This window comes from Chinchilla lanigera, unplaced genomic scaffold, assembly GCF_000276665.1.
Source record: "Chinchilla lanigera isolate Chin_1 unplaced genomic scaffold, ChiLan1.0 scaffold00013, whole genome shotgun sequence".
NCBI classification, from domain to species: Eukaryota; Metazoa; Chordata; class Mammalia; order Rodentia; family Chinchillidae; genus Chinchilla; species Chinchilla lanigera.
In genome coordinates this window covers 22,083,442-22,104,271 of record NW_004955414.1, presented here as the reverse complement: position 1 = coordinate 22,104,271, position 20,830 = coordinate 22,083,442, and the positions used below count along the sequence as shown (strand labels likewise).

At 50.3% G+C, this 20,830-nt stretch overlaps 1 protein-coding gene and 1 long non-coding RNA gene across 2 annotated transcripts in view; both read left to right on the top strand.

Annotated features, from left to right (window-relative positions):
- The window catches only part of LOC106148020, a 30,167-nt gene extending 13,587 nt beyond the window's left edge, over positions 1-16,580 (top strand). The window contains exons 3-4 of the long non-coding RNA XR_001233118.1: positions 13,485-13,597; positions 15,520-16,580. This is a non-coding gene — a long non-coding RNA (uncharacterized LOC106148020). The remainder of the gene's footprint in view (positions 1-13,484; positions 13,598-15,519) is intronic.
- Positions 12,001-13,438, top strand: LOC106148019. Its single transcript, XM_013511829.1, has 2 exons — positions 12,001-12,141; positions 12,694-13,438. Exon 2 carries the CDS (start codon positions 12,794-12,796, stop codon positions 13,400-13,402), a length of 609 nt encoding a protein of 202 aa, XP_013367283.1. The 5' UTR covers positions 12,001-12,141; positions 12,694-12,793; the 3' UTR covers positions 13,403-13,438.
- Positions 16,581-20,830: the final 4,250 nt, after the last annotated feature.

Below are 20,830 nucleotides of genomic sequence, written 5' to 3'. Positions count from 1 at the left end.
AGCCTGGGCTACAAAGTGAGTTCAAGGCCAGCCTGAACTGCATAGCGAGACCCTGTCTCAAAAAGACAAAAAAAAAAAAAAAAAAAAAAAAAAAATTGCTCTGATCTCATCATCCCACTCCTCTCCTCAGAGGTCTACACAGATATGAGCTGTCTGCCTGCTCTTAGTTAAGATTACATTCCATGGTGAACAGCAACTTTAAACAAGGTCAGTGTCTGCTCCTCCCTTGTAGGCATCGCCTTTCCAGGACTTCTGAAGCATCGGCATGATCACCGGGGACCCAGATCCTTTAATTCCCCCACGCTCTTCAAAATGTGGACTTAGCTCGAGGCTCCTCTTCCAGCCCTCTGTACTCTGGCCAGCAGGAGGGAGGGACAGAACAAGAGCAGGGACTTTGCACTTCCCAGAAGTTGTGCATGACATTCTTGCTTTTATTTCCATGGCTAGAATTTGGTCACGTTATTCCTCAATGTTACAAGGGATGGGAGAAATGTCATTTTGTCCCAGGGGGCCATTTACTCAGTTAAAACTCATAGATTTTATTGCCATACAAGATGCACAATGGTTATTAGAGGGCAATAATAATCCTAGCTATTTTCAGCCTCTCTGACATTTTTGACTTCTCTTACTCAATTTGAAAATCCAATCCAGACGCCATAGTTTTGTTTTGTTTTGTTTTGTTTGAGGTAGGGTCTCGCTATGCAGTTCAGGCTGGCCTTGAACTCACTGTGTAGGCCAGGCGGGCCTTGAACGCATGGTGATTCTCCTGCCTCAGCCTCCTGAGCGCTGGAATTGCAGGAATGCACCACCGTGTTTTCTTTCTTGATGGTCTCACTACGTAGTCAAGACCGGCCTTGAGCTCAGGTAGCCCAGGCTGGCCTTGATGTTCCTGGCTCAGGCTAAGAGTCCTTTTTATGTATATCTGTATGTATGTATGTATGTATGTATGTGTGTGTGTATGTATATATATGTATATATATGTGTGTGTGTGTGTGTGTATGTATGTATTTAGACTCCATCTTCAAAAATCAAATCCGAGTGAGGGCGGTGGTGCCTGCCTATAATCCTACTATAGCACTGTGAGGCTAAGGCAGGAGGATTTCCAGTTCAAGGCCAGTGTGGGCAATGTAGTGATTTAGCACGACTATCTCAAAACAAAAAAGAAAAACAACGGTTGGGGATGTAGCACAATGGGAAGGTGCTGAGTTCAAACCCTGCTACTGAAAAACAACAACAACCCCAAAACAAAAATGAAGCGAATCAACACAAAACAACTGCTTGCCTCCCTGTGGTCCTAACCTGGCTTCTTCCACTATGACTGTTTCTGGACTCTCTTCCCCAGGTAGTGCCTCAGAACTGATCTCCCCACATGCTGCCTCTACTTCCTTATTCATGCATCATTTTTTTTGTACTAGGAATCGAACTCAGGACCTTGCGCTTGCCAGGCAGGTGCTGTGCCACTGAGCTACATCCCCGGCCCTTGTGCATCATTTTGACCTCCCCTGATTTACCAAAACGGCTGTGGCTCGTATGACCTCCACAGAAACAGACGCGGGGCACAATTTTAATGTTTCTCCTCTGGATCTCTTGGTAAAATGGGACGCACTGGGAGCCTCTCGGGTCTTCCACCTCTCTCCTCTTGGCTCCCTGACCTCCCTCCTTCCCTTCCTTTCCACCCTGCTGCCCTACACTCCCTGCTCCTGACCCACGAGAAGTGGTGTCTGCAGGGCTGCAATCACCGGCTGACCTATGTCCCCCACCCACTGTCCAGTTCGCCTGCTCTGCGTGTGTCCACACCCCTTCCTGGGGCGAAGAACTTGGTGACACAGCTGTCCGCTCACCCCGACTGAGCGCCCGTGGGTGGCTCAGGACGCAGAAAGAAATCTGGGCTGATTCAGAAGCCTCGTGCTTCTACTTTCAGCTTCAAATAGCACCAAAAGATCTGGATCCTGTTTCTGCCTCTCAGTTCCCAGGTTGCCCTCTTTAATTTACTTTTTTTTTTTTTTGTACCTGGAATTGAACTGAGGACCTTGCGCTTGCCAGGCAGGTGCTGTGCCGCTGAGCAAAATCCCCAGCCCCCAATAAGTGATTTTTCTACCTGCTTAGAATCTTGCTTCTTGGTATTTCTCTTATCCTTTCTTGATCTAAACTGTGATTTTTTTTTTTACAACTTTTAAATTTCTTTCTTTTAAAAATTATCTGTTCTTCCCTTGTGACATCATCTTGAAGTGTTCTTTTATTTTTTTTACCTGCTTCAAACCTATGGCTAAAAAGCAGGATTCAAGCCTCTTTCCCAGAAACTTTTAGCGCTTAAATACACTTGGCAGTCCCTGGGGCTGAGGCCTTCGGGTCCGCTTCACACAAGAGCCGGTTGCTTTCCAAGTTCGGGGTGGCTGTTGGGGGGCGGGGCAGGGCAGATGGTTTTTCAGAACTGGCAAACCCTGTCAGGCCTTTTCTTTGGAAATTCACCTCCTCCCTCCCACCATTTCTTGGGTGTAAGACAACTGTTTTCTTTTTCTCCCTGAGTACTGTGGACCGAACCCAGCAACCTCTAGATGAGCTACATCCCCAGCCCTTTCTTTGGAGACAAGGTCTTTCTAAGTCACCGAGCTGCATGGATGGGGCTTGAACTTGAGATTCGCTTCCCTTGGCCTCCCAGAGGGCTGGGATTACAGGTGCGCACGCTGGGCCCGGCTGAAATGACTGAGTTCTTATTTCATCTGCTCAATCAATGATTTTACCTGCCTAGTCTGGAAGGTTGTAACAGTGGGTTGTGGAATTGGGATCCAGTAATACAGTCAGACACCACCTTAGGGACAGAGGACAAACAAACCACTAAAAGCACAATTTCTGTTTTCTTCTGAAGCAGTTAGGAACTTAAAGTTTTTTTTTCTTCCCCCTGCTAAAGCACCTAGTATTTCCATCCAAGCATTAATCAGGCCAGACCCTGGTTTGCTTTTGAGATCATACACAACTGGGCACATTCAGGGTGATATGGCCACACACCCTTCCCCACAACCCCTTGACCCTTCACTTGGGTCTACAGACACCCAATGGGCAACTAAAAGTAGAACAAAGCTTGGTCTTCCTTTTGCATCTTTCTCCTTTGTTACCTTGAAACCTTGGTGCAGATCTGTTCCTAGCTCTACCTACAGCCCAAGAACCACTCAGGGAGTGTCTGTCTAAATACTGGCAGCGCAAGGTTGATCAGCTTTAAATTTGCATAACCTACCTCAATCTTCAAGATCTAGGACACCAATACTAGAGATTTCCAGGGATTGCAACTACCAGCGAGCACCTGGAAGCCTCTAATACTTGCCCTAAGCGTGTGGTTACCTTGGATTCCAGGGGAGCCTCCGTAAACTGAAGCTGTCCCAAGCAGACACTGTGGTCTCCTGGAGATCAGATTAAGTGATAGGGATTGCTTTTGGGGCCATCTTGCAAAACGAGAACTGAAACACTGCTCACCAGATTCTAGCCCACTTCAGCTGCGCAGTAAAAGCTGATCTTGCTCTTTGTTAAGGAGCCAGTCTGCTCCTCTTCTTAGAGTTGTATCCCCTTCAGCTCCCAAGGCTTTATTCTCTTTTATTTTCTCTTGTTTCTAACTCTGGCGAATAAATCTGTCTCTGCCTCACGATGACACATCCTGAAATTCTTTTTCTGTGACAAGAGTTAAGAAACTATGTAGGGCTGGGGATATAGCTCAGTGGTACAGCGCCTGCCTGGCAAGTCCAAGGTCTTAAGTTCGATTCCTGGTACCAAAAAACAACAACAACAAAAAAAAAAAACAAAAAAAAACAAAACTATGTAAGCAAGTGGAAGACCCTGTCTCTTCTCTGGAGGGCCTCGTGGACTTTGCTGGTGATACCATTATTTTAGCAGTTAAGAACTGGGGGAGGCTGGGTGTGGTGACACACGCCTGTAATCCCAGCACTCTGGAAGGTGAGGTAGGAGGATTGTCACAAGTCTGAGGCCAGCCAGGGATATACACATAGAGAGTTCAAGCTGGCCTGAACTACATAGTGAGACTGTGCCTCGAAAACCAAAAACAAACAAAAGAACTGGGGCAAGGAGTCTGGAAGCGGAAAATTTAATCAAATCATCACAAGAAGTCCCTGAAGTAGGTCCCATTACCATCAGTTTTCAGGAAAGTGAGACAGAGAGATTGACTTAAGTCCCTTAGCCAGTAGGTGGCGGAGGCAAGGCCTGGGAAGCTCCTCCTCCCTGTGCCAATCCCTACCATGTTGTGTTTTTTTTTCTTTTCTTTTTTCTTTTTTGCCATCAGGGACCCAATCTTTTGCACTGGCTTCTAGCCTCATATCCCTAGCCCTTCTTCAGTTTTGAGATGCGGTGGGGGGGGGGGCATCTCACCAAGTTATCCAGGCAGGATTTGAACTTGTGACCCTCTTGCTTCAGCCTCCTAGAGTGCTTGAATTACAGGCATGCCTACCATGGTGGGCTCTCATCATATTCTTTTTTGTCTGTCTGAGACAGGGTTTCCCTGTGCAGTTCAGGCTGGCCTTGGCCTTGAGCTCACTTTGTAGCCCAGGCTGGTTTTGAACTCCCAACGATCCTCCTGCCTCAGTCTCCCAAGTGCTGGGATTATAGGCGCTTGCCACCACGCCTGGCTTCCATCATGTTCCTAATGACTCCACATTGTTCTTTCCCTGTGTCCACACTCCATTATGAAATTTTGCTGGTCAGAGACAGGCTTGTAAGATCTCAAGATTTACTTCAATTTAGGAGACAGCTATAGAGCTCAAGATGCTACGGAAACCTCTCTTGGACAGCAAGCCTCAGGGACTGGACATTATTGCAGAGGTTAGCTTTGTCATTAATAAGTTTCAATTTTTTTCCAGTTGTCAAAATTTTGAGCTTTTCTTTTATGGGCTAATGGGCTTTGTGCCATACCTAGAAAGAACTTTTACACTCCTAGAATAGCTTGAAAAAAATATTTTTCTTTTAAAACTGTAATTTGCTTTCTTGGCAGGGCTTTGAGGGGGTAAGGAGGTGCTGGGATGGAATCCAGAGCCTTACACAAGCCAGGCCAACACTGCTGGGCCACACCCGTGCCCCTAGTTGTGGAAAGCCCCCTGCTTTCTTCTGGAGAAAAGGAGCAGGAGCCTTGTGTGGTCCACTGGGTCCTAATCCAGACTTGGAGTGTGCCAGTGGACAGCACTGCCAGCAGTAGCTGGCACCAAGCACCAGAAAAAATGTACAAGATGTTGAAGAAGTCACTCTGGAACAGCGGTCCTCTAGCCAGGTTTGGTGGCGCATGCCTGTAATCCCAGCACTTGGGAGGCTGAGGCAGGAGGATCATTGTGCATTCAAGACCTGCCTGGGCTACAAAGTGAGCTCAAGGCCAGCCTGAACTACATAGTGAGGCCCTGTCTCAAAAAGACCAAAAAAAAAAAAACCCTAAAAATCAGCGGTCCTCTAAGACTTGGGGTTGCTCAGGAACCCTGTTTATAAGAATCTAAGGGAGCTGCTGGAATGCAGGGATGTACTACTGACTGAGGGGAAAACGTTAGGATAAAGGGAATCTAGCTGTCCGCAGAATGATAAGGAACAATATCTGCTGCATATTGGGCTATTTTTCTTTTTTTTTTTTTTAAATTTTGACAAGTTGTCAATTTGTCTCTCTCAGCCAGATGATTTTTCCCCCTTGTGTTAGTGTTATTATTATTTTTTTTTTGTGGTACCGAGAATTGAACTTATGACCTTGCGCTTGCCAGGCAGGTGCTCTGCCGCTGAGCTATATCCCCACTTCCCCTTGTGTTATAGGCAGCTGAGTTAGATAGAAATATTATAGGCAGTCGGACAGGGCCAGGCCCTCCAAGGAGCCAACGTGAAAGACAAGATAAGTATTTGCTGTGGACCAGACATCAAGACAAAGGACTAAACAAATGCACCCACACACCTCTCTAGGTGTAAACATCAGGGATTGATGTTCTAAATAGGTAGCAACCACCTTGAAGAGTCCTGACCCAACCCCTTACAGGAAAAGCGCCTGTTCTGTATTCATGCCCGCTTGCTACATGACTCGTGACTCGCTTCCCCATTTGATCCTGATTTAATCAATTTTGCCTGAACAATTCTTATTGGCTGACCATAGTTTTGTCCATTTTTCCCTTACCTTGAACCTGCCTCATCTTGTGGTTTTGCTCTATAAAAGTCCCTAGAAAAGACAGAGTCAGGGGCAACCTGCTTGGGACTCCCTTCTGACCCTCTCTTAGAAGCTTTCTTTCCCTCAGTAAATAGATTCTGCTCTTAACCTCTGTTGTTCCTAAAATTCATTCTTTGATTTTAGAGAACATAAACTCATCCCAGATATCATTCAGGTTGGGAGTTTTTCTTTTCCTGTATCCCTTGGTACTGATTGAACCTAGCGGTGCTGTACCCACTGACAATCCCTCTTTATTTTTTACTTTGAGACAAGGTCTTGCTAAATTGTCTGGGCTGGCTTGAATCTGTGATTCTCCTGCCTCAGCCTCCTGTATAGCTGAGATTATAGGCATGCTCCACAATGCCTGGCTCCTACCTACATCTTTACATACCTGTGAGTTTCAGATTTATATCTCGGGTCCCCCTTCTCTTCTGAGAGCAGGCATTTTAACTACATCTAACATGGAACTATTTGTTTAGTTTTTGTGTTTTGAGACAGGGTCTCACTATGTAGTTCAGGCTGGTCTTGAACTCACTGTGTAGCTCGGGCTGACCTTGAACTCTTGGCAATCTTCCTGCTTCAGCCTCTCAAGTGCTGGGATTACAGGAGTGGGCCACTACATCTGCCTAAAATGGAACTTTTTTTTTTTTTTGGTATCAGAAATCAAACTCAGGACCTCATGCTTACAAGGCAGGTGCTCTGCCACTGAGCTACTTCCCCAGCCCTCAGGATGGCTCTTCCATTTGACTTTTCTTCCTAATTTTGACACTACTCTAGTCTTCCCTCGCAGGGGATGAGACATCTCAGTCTGCGGTACACCTGGTGTCCTCTTCGACATGTGGTCTCCTTTTCCTCCTAAATCTTGCTCATTAACAATCCCATTTATTCCTCTTCCGAAGCCTAACCTCAGGTTAATTTCCACCGGCCACCTCTTTTGCTTAGATTGCTTCAGGTTATCCTAATTAATGATTTCCCTGCTTGCATTCGCTTTTTGTTTTCATTCTTGGGGATGGAACCCCGGGTCTTGGACATACTGGACAAGTGCTCTACCACTGAGCTATGGCCCCAGCCCTTGCTTCCACCCTTCTCCCCAAACCCATGGTCTGTTTTCTTTCTTTTTTTTTTTTTTTAAACATTCTTTTTTTTTGGTACGGGTAATCGAACTCAGGACCTTACGCTTGCCAGGCAGGCACGGGTACCGCTGAGCTACATCCCCGGCCCCCCATGTTTTCTGTGATATTCTCTCGAAGATCAGGCTGAGGGTATGGCTCCGTGGCAGAGCACGTGCCCAGCATTCATGGGGCCCCAGACTCAATCCCCAGCACCAGGGGAAGAAATGAGATTACTTCACATCTCTGATAAGTGAACTAGAGAATTAACTAATGAATCCAATAAATTAGGGTAGAGATTTGCAATGTACCAGTCACTACTTCGGAAGAAACTTGAGGCCAGGAGATGTTTATCTTCTATACGCAGTGCTGACCGCAGTACCTGGCTGGCGCTGGTGTTAGGTGCTAGATTACCATGAGCCTCATGGTTTAAAACAACTGAAATTTATTCCTCATGGTTCTGGAGGCCCAAAGTTTGAAATCAAGAGGTTGGCAGGAGAAGAAAAAAAGAAAGAAAGAAAAAGAAAGAAAAGAAGAGAAAAGAAAACAAAAAAGAAAAGAAAGCAAGCTCGGCAGGGCCTGTGGGATGGGAGGGCCCCGTCCTGGGGGAGGAGCCGTCCTCGCCCTGGGCATTCCCTGGCTTGTAACCGCGTCACTCCCATCTTCTCTTCTGTTTTCACTCCTCCTGTGTGTGTTCTTTCTAAGGGACTTGTCACTGGATTTGAGGCCCACTGAATAGTCAAGGACGACCTCACTGTGAGATCTTTAGCTTAGCTACATCCGCAAAGTCCCCTTTTCCAAACAAAGTCATACTCGTGGGTTCTGAGACACGTACATACCTTTTTGGGGGCGGCATCATTTTACCCACTGCAATACTCGATAGATTTTTCTTTTTTTTGAGTCAGGGTCTCACTCTGTAGTCCAGGCTGGCCTTGAACTTGCTGATGTAGCTGGTCTCACTCTGTAGTCCAGGCTGACCTCAAATTCACGGTGATCCTCCTGCCTCAGCCTTCCAGGTGTCTGGATTACAGGCATGTGCCACCACACCCAGCCTGATAGATGTTTGTTGACTGACCTGCTGTGCTGACTAGTTTCTCTCTCCCCCTATCCCCACCCCCTTTCTAGTACTGGGGATTGAACCCAGGACCTTTTCACTCAGCTACATCCCCAGCCCTTTTTAGTTCATATTTGTTTCTTTTGAGAGAGGGTCTCACTGATTCACAGAATTGCGCAGGCTGGGCTGGAACTTGTGATCTTCCCAGCTCAGCCTCTCGGAGTGCTGGGATTGCAGGCACGCACCGCCACGCACAGCCCTGTTTTTGTTCCTCTCCCATCTCTTCCACGGTGCCTTCACACTGAGGTTTCTGGTGAAAAGAACAGGTGAAGATATTTCTTATTTGAAGTTTTTGCTGGTTTTGCATCCTGGGGGAAACACCCACGCTTCCTAACCACGGGGTCTTCCACCGTGGGCCCTGCCTCCTGCTCCACCGCTCAGGGCTGTGGCTCCCCGACACCGGGGCCTCTGTGCTTTGCCACTGCAGCTCCCTCTCCAAAGCCCCGCCTGTCCTGGACCGCTTGGCAGACTCTTCCTCCCGCTCCGCATCTGCTCAGGGAGCCTCTTCTCCTGCGTCCTCACCCGCGCCCCAGTCTCAGAGCTGTGCATGCTGGTTCAGTATTTGTCTGAATAAAGAAACGAACCCGGTTAGGATGGGGCCTGGGAAGAGCAGGGCAGAGCCGTGCGGGGACGGGAAGGAAGGGACAGGGAGGTCAGCACAGCGGCCTGGGCACGTGTCAGCGCCGAGAAGCACCTGGCCTTTGTGTGTCAGGACCCGGGGCAGTGTGAGAGGCGCAGAGGGGTGCGCCTGGTGCTGCAGGGCCCGCGGGAGTGAGGAAGGTGGCGGCAGGGGGCTGCCGTGCTACATGATCCGGCGTGCTCAGGCCAGAGCGCCCAGGGTGGGCGAGCATCCTCCACAGAGAGGGGAGATCTGGGCCAAGCTGCAGCCACGCTGGAAGCAGAGACACAGGAGCACAGGCGAAACAAGAGGACCAGAAGAAGCAGAGGACGGGCGGACGGGCGGACGGGCGGACGGGGCGGCCGGCTGGGCCGTTCTCAGCTCTTGGGGCTCAGTGAGCCCCCCACCGGTGCCTGTCATATGCCCACTGGCCTCCGAGTAATGGTTCCCAGTTACCCTGCTCAGAGGGTCCTGAATGGGGGGCTGCAGGTCACTGAAGGGCCCTGGCCATGGGGAGCTGACTGAGGGTCCCTTGGCCTCTGGGGATTAAGAGCCATACAGCCTGGTCCTCGAGCGGCCCAAGTGTGGGGCCAGGCCACTGCAGGGGGCCTGAGAGAGGGGCCCCTCCCGCGCTCTGGAGCTTGAGTGAGGGCTTCTGGTTATCACGGGTGTGGATCCCAGGCCCTGGCCACTGCAGGGGGCGTCGGGAACTGAGTGAGGGGACCTGGCCCTTGGGGATGTTGACCCAGAGGCTGTGGTCGCTCAAGGACCGGAGCGGAAGGGTCTGGTCCCTGGAGCCTGCGCAAGGCGCTGTGGTCACTAGCGGTGGAGGGAGAGGCTCCCCTTGTCAGAGCGTCCCCTGGCCCAGCAGGGCGCAGACATGACCAGCCTGGCTCACAGTAGCCACCAGATGGCGCTGTGGCCTCACACAAGGGCTGAACTCAGGCAAGGGGCTGCAGTCTCTGAGGGCACAGAAGCTGATCCGAGCCCAAGTGCAGCCTTTGGAGCTTTGGGAGCTGCTGCCCCTGGGGTGGTGGCGGCGACTGCGCTCTCTGGGGTGATGGTCCGGGGCAGGGGCCCTGGAAGCAGAGCATTCTGTGCTGTGGGCTGGGAGACCTGGTCTGCTCTTTACCCCAGGAGGGAGGGCAGGCTCTCGAGCGCAGAGCAAACTCTGCTGCAAATGTAACCTAAGAGACCCAGACCCACTCTCACCTCCGCGGTGCCACTGTCACACACAGATCCCAGGCACACTAAGACCTGCCGCTCCCCAGAGCTCGCTGTCCCGGACCCTGTGAAGCCCACACAGGCCACCCTGTGCCCTGTCATAGCCCAGGATTCACCCGGTCACGTTCTGCATCCCACGTCACATTCCACGCCCTAGACGCAGTCACAGAGCAGGGCTCTGCCATGCCTCAAACAAAAGCGTCTCCCAGTACCTTTCTAGACAGAGCGGCCCCGCACAAATCCTCACGGCCTAGCGCTTCCCAGGGTCCCGCTGCAGCCCGGGCTTGGCCTGCGGCGTGACAGCCTCCGGTGGGTCACACCTGGAATGTGACAAAGTTCTGGGCTGTGACAGTACGGGGTATGTGACCGAGCCCTGAAATGTGCCTGTGTTTGAGAGCTGACCGAGTTCTGAGCTGTGACTTTTTCCACGGTGCGCAGTGACTGGTTCCCAAAGCCACACCGGCCCACCGCCGCCGGTTCACGATCAGCGTCCGTGACAGCCATGGCGACAGAGCCTCGGCGATGCAGAGTGCGACAGACAGCGCTTCTCCCTTAGGCTTGTCTGTGACAGGCGGCTCTGTTTTTAAAATTTCCACACGGGATCCACTGCGGACCTTTTTTATGTCAGCATCTTGCTGCGCAGCCCAGGTTGGCCTTGAACGTGCGGTCTTGCTGCCTCAGTCTTCCAAGTGCTGAGAGGGCTTAACATTTTTGCAAAATGCAGCTAATTTACTAGAAAAATAAATTTGAAGAAAGACACAAAATGTAAATCCATTTTATTTTATTTATTTTTTTGTCTTTCTGAGACAGGGTCTCTAGGCAGTTCAGGCTGGCCTTGAGCTCACTTTGTAGCCCAGGCTGGTCTTGAACTTGCAGCGATCCTCCTGTCTCAGCTTCCCGAGTGTAGGATTACAGATGTGCATCACAATGCCCAGCCATTTCTTTATTTTAAAGAGAATTAAAAAAAAAAAAACAATAGCAAAATGTCAACAACATAGATAAAAATAAAACAAAGCAAGAACAGTAAGAATGATACAGGCTTTCAGAACAAGGTGATAGGGATTAACAGTGGTAGTTATATTACATTTTTTTATCTTCATTGAAGTTGGTCAATAAATCCATTTTTAAAAATAACCTTTTTATTTTAGAGTAGTTTAAGGTTTACAGAAAAACTGCAGAGAGAGTAGAGGATTGCTGTGTACCCTTCCCCAGCCTCCCCAAGGTTAGCGTCTTACATCACTGTCATACATTCATCAAAACTAAAAAATCAACAGGGGGACTCCGTGGAATTTCAGCAGCTGTCCCACTCATAGCCTTTTTCTCTTTCAGGATCCAATTTAGTATGATGTGTTGCTTTCAGGGTACTTTTATTATTAGATTCCAGTGGCTTACTATAATTCTATCAAATTGCTTCACCTCACCATGGACCCTAAGAATGCGTTTGTAGACTGGTCCGGGCCACACCTCGAGTAGAGCCCGTGTGAACACTGGGTGTCACGTGGTGGTGGTTTGGCAGGGAGTGAGGGGGCAGCGAACTACTAGGGCCCAAGGATGCGGGGGAGGGGAAGATGGTGGCCATGTGGCTGAGCCTCGGGTGTGGCTCGCCTGTAAGAGAGTGAGGATCCCGGAAGACGCCAGTATGACTGCGGTCCTCTAGGTGTAGAACTTTTTTTTTTTTTGTCTTTTTGAGACAGGGTCTCGCTATGCAGTTCAGGCTGGCCTTGAGCTCACTTTGTAGCCCAGGCTGGTCTCGAATTCGCAAAGATCCTCTTGCCTCAGCCTCCCGAGTGCTGGGATTACAGGCGTGCGCCACCACGCCCAGCTGGGGTGGAGAGCTTGGAAGAGAGCTGTACACATCCTGGAGGCCCCGAGGTCCGACTCAGCCTCCAGTCCAAGGACTTCGGCGAGGGTGAGTCAGCATCACCTTATAAAGAGTTAGGTCCAGGGCTGGGTGATGTGAGTGCCGGAAGCACAGCGCTTCAGGGAAGGAGGAAGACAGAGGGAGGAGGTGAAGGTGCTGCTTCCGGGGTCCACACTGCGATCTGCACGATCTGCACCACAGGCCGAGGTGCCACCCCTCTCAGGGAGGCCTAAGGGAGGAGTGTCGGAGAGGAGGCGTGGGGGCGGGGCTCAGCTCGTCCCTGTCCTTTCTCACCTCTCCAGCAGACTTAGATGTGTCCTTTTTATTTATTTATTTTTGACGGGGTGTTGCTATGTTGTTCAGTCTGGCCTCGAACTCTCTGTGTAGTCCAGGGTGCCCTTCAATTTGTGGCAATCTTCCTGCTTCAGCCTCCCCAGTGCGGGGATTACAGGCGTGTGTCACCACGCCCAGCAATATTTTAGGGTTGTTTAAAAACTATTACTTGTAGCAATATATATTCATTGGGGAAAGTACAGATTGATGGCATTTTCTGAGAGCTTTTTTTTTTTGCTTTTTTGGGGTGCTGGGAATCGACCTTAGGACCTTTGCACTTGCCAGGCAGGCCCTTGTGCCACTGAGCTAGATCCCCAGCCCTATGAGAGCTTTCCTGAAGAACAGGGAATGAAGCTAGAAAACGCAAATGGCTCCCCACCAGCTGACTGCCCACGGTACAGCGTCCACCGCCGCAGTAGGGAGCGTGGGGCTGTGGGCCGGACCTGGCGTTGGCCGGGTCGCCGAGGCCAGGCCTCTGCCACAAGCGTCACATGGCCCGCACTGCGCTGCCGCAGGACCTCGCACTCCGCTTCCTTTCTGGTCCGAGGAGCGTGACTCACCCCCGCGGCAACGACCACTCTTGTCATTGTCATCCCTGCACTGCCCACGCGCGTGCGTGACGTCCGCGCTCATGCGCGCAAAGGTTAGACCCAAATTTATCAGACCCAGCAGGAAGTTGTGCGGGAAATCAAAGCCAGTGGTAAAAATAACTATTCCATTTCCACGCAGGAGGATGCTTCGAAATTGGCACCTCCGCCGGCGTCGGCAGTCCGCCCACTGCGGCTGGCTGCTCCAGCGCAGGCTGCGGAGGAGGAGCTGCCGAGCCGTGCCGGTGCCCCTCCTTCCTCTCCCGGTTATACATTCATTAGTACATGCTTACACCGTGACTGCGTGCGCCACGGGGAGCCCGCACATGCACATGACACCTCCTAATTCTGTTTATGTCCCCGTCCGCATCTTCAGGAACGTATTTTAACGACAGTTATCGTGCTTTACTGTATACTTATTTCTTTTCTCAGCTCCACTTCTCTGGTTTTTTGTTTGTTTGTTTTTGAGAGATTCTCACTACATGACCCAAGATGGCCTTGAACTTGCAATGAACCTCCTGCCTCAGCCTCCGAAGCGCTGGAATTTTCGGCACAGCGCTGGACTCTGATCAATAATCAAATAAGTAAGTGTGAACAAACCCATTCGCCTGTGCAGTCTGTTTGCCCCTTGCTGGGACTCCAAGAAGTCCTGTTTGTCCTCTTCCTCTCTCCCTGGCCACTGGTGTCGGCAGTCCTCTGTGACTATGTTTTTTTTTTCTTGTTGTTGTTTGCTTGTTTGTTTTTTGGTGGCTGGGAACAGGGTCTCACTATGTAGGCTTAGGTTGAGCTTGCAGTCTTCCTGCCTCAGCCTCCCAGGTGCCGGGATCACAGACATGCATCGCCCTGTGACTACATTTTCTAAGTGCTGCCTGCCTGCTTGTTTGTTGGCAGTGCTGGGGACTGAACCCAGGGCCGGGTGGACGCCAGGCAAGTGCTGCCTACTGATATGGGAAAGAAAACTAACCCAACTCCATTGTGTGCTCCAGGGCCATTTTAAATCTTAAGCTTCTGGTTCCTTAAGTTTATTTTTGTAAGTGTTGTCATAGTTACCTAACCGAGGCCACCCCATGCTCTGTCATAAGACTGCTTGGCCCCTATGTAAAATGTCAGACACCTTCGTTCCTTTGTCACAGGCTGAGCCTATGCTTTGTAGTCTTTCTGTTTTTTTTTTTTTTTCTTTTTCCAGTACTGGGAATTGAACTCATGACCTTGTGCTTACCAGGCAGGTGCAGTGCCGCTGAGCTAAATCCCCAGCCCCCCTTTGTAGTCTTTCTACAGCCGCACTAAGTCATATCAGCACCTCCCCCGCTAGACCTGGAACTAGACTGGAACTAGAACTGTAGAACTCTCCTCCTCTCCTGCCCCTCAGGGCTGGTGCTCGGTCTTATACTGGGTGCGCACCGCCGGCCCCCGATGAACTAGCTTGGCCTTGCATCTGGCCTCCATGGGTGACTCAATTAAATAAGTACCTTGGCCGCAACACCACCACGGAGACCTCTTTGTGTGGCTCTAGAGCGCCAGACCTTGCAGGTTGGTCTTGTTTCCTGGGCCTCATTAGCCAGAATGTTTGATCTCTCCTGTGCTCAGGACTCTTTGATTATTCTCACATATTTTATTTAGAAGGAGGTTTTCTCTAACTTCCTTTCCCAGAAGGAGCTGCCAGTAGGCTGTAGTTAGATTTTTTTCGGGGGGGGGGGTACCTGGACTCTAACTCAGGACCTCATGCCTGCCAGGCAGTCGCTGTGCCACTGAGCTAAATCCCCAGGCCTCCAGCTAGACTCTGAACCCGTGGCAGTAGATTTATTCCTTATCTGTTTCTTTTCTATCACCCGCAGCATGGCACACAGGCCTGGACACATGTGAGGTCCATCTTGGAGCCTGTGTCACACTTTCTATTATTTTTTAAAATCAGATTTTATTGGTACATTGTAGGTATACATTATGGTCACATTTGTCATAGCGAGTTTGTACCTGCACACCATATAACTTATTTTTTTCCCCATTCCTCTTCCCTGCCTTCAACCCTCTCATTTACAAGAGGTTGTTTCCATGTTTTCTTTCTTTTCTCATTTTTTTTCATTTCCCTTCTTTTCTTTACACTTTCTATTAATAGATACCTGTGTAGTTTTAATTTTTTTTCTTGGTGGCACTGGGGATTGAATCTAGGGGCTTCACGAGGGGCTACATCCCCAGCCTTTTAAAACCTTTTTATTTGGCTGGGTGTGGTGGCGCACATCTGTCATCCCAGCCCTTGGGAGGCTGAGGCAGGTGGAGGCCAGCCTGGGTTACACAGTGGGCTCAAGGCCAGCCTGAACTACATAGCCAGACCCTGTCTCAAAATTAAAAAAAAAAAAAATTTTTTTTAAAAAATGTTGAGGCGTGGTTTCACTAAGCTGCACAGGCTGGGCTCTAGCTTTTGATCCTCCTGTGTTTACGTGCATGTGCTGTGAGGCCCGGCGGGGAAGTGTGTAGTTTGTGTAACGCCTGCATCTCTCATGACCTCCAGGTAAGTTCCAAAGGATTCTCTTTTACTCACTGTCATACCCAGAACCCAGCCCAGGACCCGCCACACGGCAGAACTCAGTAAAGATGGGTTAGGAAGGAGCTCTTACGGGGTCGGCTGGAGAGTCAGGCTTTGAGGCCAGGTTGAGCAACAGTGTGGACCTTGTCTCATTAACAACGACCAGAAAGAATGAACAAAGCGATGGAATGACCGACCCATTGCGCCTTTGATAAACGGGGATGTTTTGTTTCTCTGAAAAGAGTCCTTAGAGCTGGAGGCTTTGTTTGTGAGCCAGGCCTGGCGCAGTTAGTGACCAAGAACTGTGCTTAAGGCTTAAAGCGACCCCAGGAGCAGAGTGGCTGAGTTCCTCACAGGACCACTCAGCACAGGCCAAACCAAACAGGAACAACGGCTCTGGGATGCTTGAGGTGGGAATGGAGACGGCGAAGGTCACCATTTTCATCTGGCTCTCCAGGTTCTTCCGTATATCATATTTACTTTGAGCCCTGTGCTATATTCCCAGAGGATTTGGGGTAAAAGCAGAAGTTGGCTTGTTTATCGGTGACACTGTCCATGTGGACTAACGCGTGGCAGAAGCATTTCAGAGGGTTGTGGCTAATTGTTCCTCACACACATGGGCTGGGCCGGGGCGAGGGCAACGCGGCTTTCAGGGAGACGTCCTGGGACTGTGCCAATTGGCCCTGCGGTCCACCCCTCCTCATGAGACCCGGCACAGCTGCGGCCCGTGTCTGGACGAAGGGCCCAGGGAAAAGGCAGCGGGCAGAGTCCCAGAGGCAAGAGGCTCTGACAACCCCTTGGGGGCCCAGAGGGAAGCAGAAGGCAGAAGCAGAAGCACAAGGTGGCCTGAAGGGACCCTCTGGCCCTCGTCAAGCTCTAGCCCTCACTTAGAGGCCTTTGGTCACAGAGCTCTGAGCCGTCGGGTCTCTGAGGACGGGCTGGAGTTCCGAACACTCTGACGATTGCAGTTGATGTCCATTTGCTGTTCAAAATAAAACAGTATAAACTATAACATAAGTGTAAGAGGGTCAATAAAGTTCAGATTTACTCCATGATTGTCTCATAGGTGTTTTTCTACAAATATTAAGCTCTTGAACAAAACGTTTTGTGTGCTGCTTTGGTTATTCTGCTTCAGCAGTGCATCAAGGCTTTTCTCAGGGGCTGCTGAGGAATCCACCCTCAGGAGGCCCCCCGGGGAAGGGTCCCTGTCCCTGGGACTTGAGTGTGAACTGGAGAGATCTGAGTGGGGCTGTGAGTGGAGGGAGGTACTGCGATCACCGTGGGATCTCCGCGAGGACCCTGGTCACTGAGAGTCTTGAGAGTGAGCGGGTCCTCGCAGGACCCCATCCTGGGTAGGGTGGAGCTGGGATGTCTGGGTGTGGGTTCCCAGTCTCCGGCCGCGCTGAGTGTGGGCTCTGGTCAGGAAAGGGTGTGGTCACTAAGGGCCTAAGGAAAAGTCTCCCATCTCTGAGGGGACTGAGGCAGAGACCCGGCTCCTGGCCCCCAAAGTCTGGCGGAGGCTCCTGTCATGAGTTCTTGAGTGTGGACAGTGGGTCCTGCGTGTCCTTAGGGAATGAGGGCATGTTTGGGACACTGAGTTAAGGTCACTGGCTGCTGGCTGCTCAGGGTGTGGGCCTTCACTCTGAGATTTAACAAGGACTCCGGCCGCAGAGACGTGACCAAAAGACTTTGGTCAATCAGAAAGCTACATAAGGGACTCCCTCCATCAATTTTAGGCCACAACAAGATTAAACCACACTGGTCCTTAAATTCCTAAGTTCTCCTCCTCCTGCAGCCTGACCTGCAGATCTTCTCACTGCCAGTAGATGGCACTGTAGCTCCACACTTGGAGGGGGCAGTTGGTTTGGGTCCCAAGGCGAAACCCAGGTGCAAGCAGGTGCGATGAGGGGAGAGAAAGGAAATTAGCCGCTTCTTGGACCACATTCCCTGGAGTAAAGAAGGAATCAGCCTCGATGGCCCAGGGAAAACCCTCTAAGCACAGGCCACCTACAGGCCAAGCCCTGATGTGACCAGGCCAGCTAGTTCCAAACGCGGAGTGACTTTTTGTCTTCTTTCTTTTTTTGTCATGTATATGTCCATTTGCACATCTGATATACGACAGAATCTATGCTGGACACCGAGGATTAAACCAGGCCACCACTGCAGAGAAGTGAAACCACAGTTGGGAGTGAAAATTTACTTATTTATGTTTTTATTGGAACATTTTAGATGCACATGATAGTCACATTCATCATGAAGAATCTGCACCTGAACATGATCTATCTTCTTTTCTTCTCCTTTTCCTTCCCTTCCTTCACCCCCTCGTCCCCTCCTTGTGTATAGAAGCTGTTTCCATCTTTCCTTCTATTTTTTTCTTGTCCCTTCGTTTCTTTTCCTCCCCCCTGTTCCCCTACTCATTGGAAAATTTAATATAAATAAATAAATAAAGGCAGCAAACTCGATAGAGCCTGCAGTGCGAGGATGTGCACAGTGATTTGGTGGCCCAGGGACGGAGTGCCTTAACAGCGCGAGGAGGGGGTGAACGTTCCAGGGGAAAGAGGGGACACTGAAGCAGATCTCAAAACAGGAGCAGGGTGAGGGGAGGTGTCTGGGTGGAAGAAAAAGCGTCAGGATGCGAGGTGCGTGGGAAGGGCCCTCACGCAGCCCCAGATGTCTGGGGCACAGGGAGCAGGCGGGGCTGGGCGGCTGGGGAGGAGCAGGAACGACAGGTGGATGGGCCAGACCAGAGAGAGACTAACTCATAGACGTGGGTTGGGTCGTCGTCCTCTAGCAGATGGAGAAGCAGGGAGATTTCCAAGCAGGCAGACGAAATACGCGTGTTTCTGTTTACTTACTGTGGTAGCTAAGCAGTGAGGTGGCTTAAGAAGAAGGACAAGCTGCAGGCAGGCACCAGGGTAGGCAACAGGGTTAGAATTGAGGAGAATTAGCCACAAAGGGGCGGGGGAGACGACAGACTCGATGGGTGCTGAGGGAAGGGGATGAACACAGTTCTGTATTGAAGTACATATAAGTAAGGTAACGGAGAATGAAGAATTTACAAAAACAATCAGTGCTAATGTTTACCAAGCATTTAACATTTCTTTCTTTTTTTGTCTTTCTGAGGCAGGGTCTCGCTATGCAGTTCAGGCTGGCCTTGAGCTCATTTTGTAGCCCAGGCTGGCCTCGAACTCCCAGTGTTCCTCCTGCCTCAGCCTCCCGAGTGCTGGGATTACAGGTGTGTGCCACCACGCCTGGTGTTATGGTTTATGTCTGTGTGTCCCCTCCAAAGCCTCATGCGACCTTGGGGCAGGCTATTAGAGTTGAATGATTGTGGGTGTGAGAGCTGCACCCGCCCTGGGGTGGATAGTTTACATATGTAAGGGAGAGGAAAAGGGTGCTTGAGGCCATTCCTCCCCCATTCCGCTCTGGTGTGTACTTGCTGTTGAGCTGTGTGCTGCCACCCTGAGATGCAGCCCTCTGCCATGTGCCACTCTGCCTGATAATCTGCCAAGTACGGATTGAAACCTCCACAAACTGTAAGTGAAATAAACCTCTCCTTCCTTAATTTTGGGTGTCAGATATTTTGTCCCAGCAACGAGAGAAAAGTAACCAAGACACCTGGCAACATTTAACATTTCTAACATTTTATCTCACCAATCGTAACAGCGTTCTATAATGTAGGAATCATTACCCCTATGTTTCGATGAAGAAACCGGAGCCCAGAGAGGTTATCTGACTTTCCAAGGCCACACAGCCAGCTCTGTCTCCTAGGCTTTTCCCGTCTTTGACCCGCCCCTTTTCAGCACATTCCATAGGGTCACCAGAGGAAGATTTAGAAAATCCTTCGTTGAAATCCTCTGTGGGCCCATGGCCGTGTACTTCACAGTAAAGCACACAGCTCAAGCATACAAGTTCCGCCACCCTCGGTTCTCCCCTGCTCTACCTCACAGATCAGGCCGGTGGACTGACTGCCGGCCACGCCCTAGAAAGCTGACCTTTCCCGCCCGCGCACCCCTGCCCGGTGCCCAGGTGTGCGCTCTAACTGGAGGTCCTCACACGCTGCCCCCGCCTCCCCCACCTCATCGGCACCACCAGCCGCTCATCGCCCAGCTGGCTCATCCCGCATGTCCTGATAAAGTGCGGCCTCCACGCGGAGGCTTGTGGGACTCACCGCCACCTCGTGAGGTCAAATCTCCGCCACAACTCTGGGTATTTTTCTTTCACAGCATTTCTCTCAACGGTCATTAAGTATTTTCTGATTACTGGCATCGTGGCAGTCTCTTCCACTGAAGTGTGTGTTCCTTGAGGTGACCCAGGGCTACTGAAGGGTATTTGCTGCAGCTGTGTCGTAGCGACAAAAATAGAGGACTGGTTAAGTAAAGTGTGATGAAATATTGCTTAGGATGGAATATCATTCTGTCATTAAAATGAATGAGAACTCAGGCCACCCTCCAAATTCTGCCTCTTGGCAGGGGAGGAGACTCAAGCCGGACTGGCACACGGCTCTTTACAGGACACAGCCCCCAGGCGGAAGTGGACTGTGGTGGGAAACCCACCTTTTACCTAGTCTGGAATGACCCATTTCCAGGGATGAATTGACAGTGATTCCTGGATGGTGTCTGGTAGGTTTGTCAGATGGTCTGAGAGTGGGAAAGGTAAGATTGGAGAACTGTGGGAAAGATTTTTTCTATTATTTCTTTCTTTCTTTCTTTATTTGTCTCTTTTTTGAGACAGGGTTTTGCTCTGCAGTTCAGGCTGGCCTTGAACTCACTTGGTAGCCCAGGCTGGCCTCAAACTCACAGTAATCCTCCTGCCTCAGCCTTCTAAGTGCTGGGGTTACAGGTGTGTGCCACTACTCCTGGTAGTGGACAAGATATAGAGGAAGGATTTATGGATAAATCTCTTAGAATGGGCCCAGGGATAGTTTACCAGAAAGTTCCTACAGCAGAAGACATTCTTAATGATTAGGTGGACAGAATGACGCTCTCTATGATGTCTCTTATCTTATCCTGGTATCTTCCTCCCCCTGTGTCCCAGCTCCTCTCCCTGTATCACACACCAACCATAGCCTGGGCCAAGGACTTCTGAGGGGGCAGTTTATTTGGGAAGTACCCCAGAGGAGGGTTGAGGGATGGGCAAGCCAAGCAAGTAGGAGAACTGATACAAGGTACGTCATCAAGCCAGTCATGATTGTGAGTAACTGAGCTGCATCTTCCAGGAGCATTCTTTTGGAGATATGGTCTTTTTTGGTTTTTCTCTGGTACCGGGAACCGAACTCACGACCTTGCACTTGCCA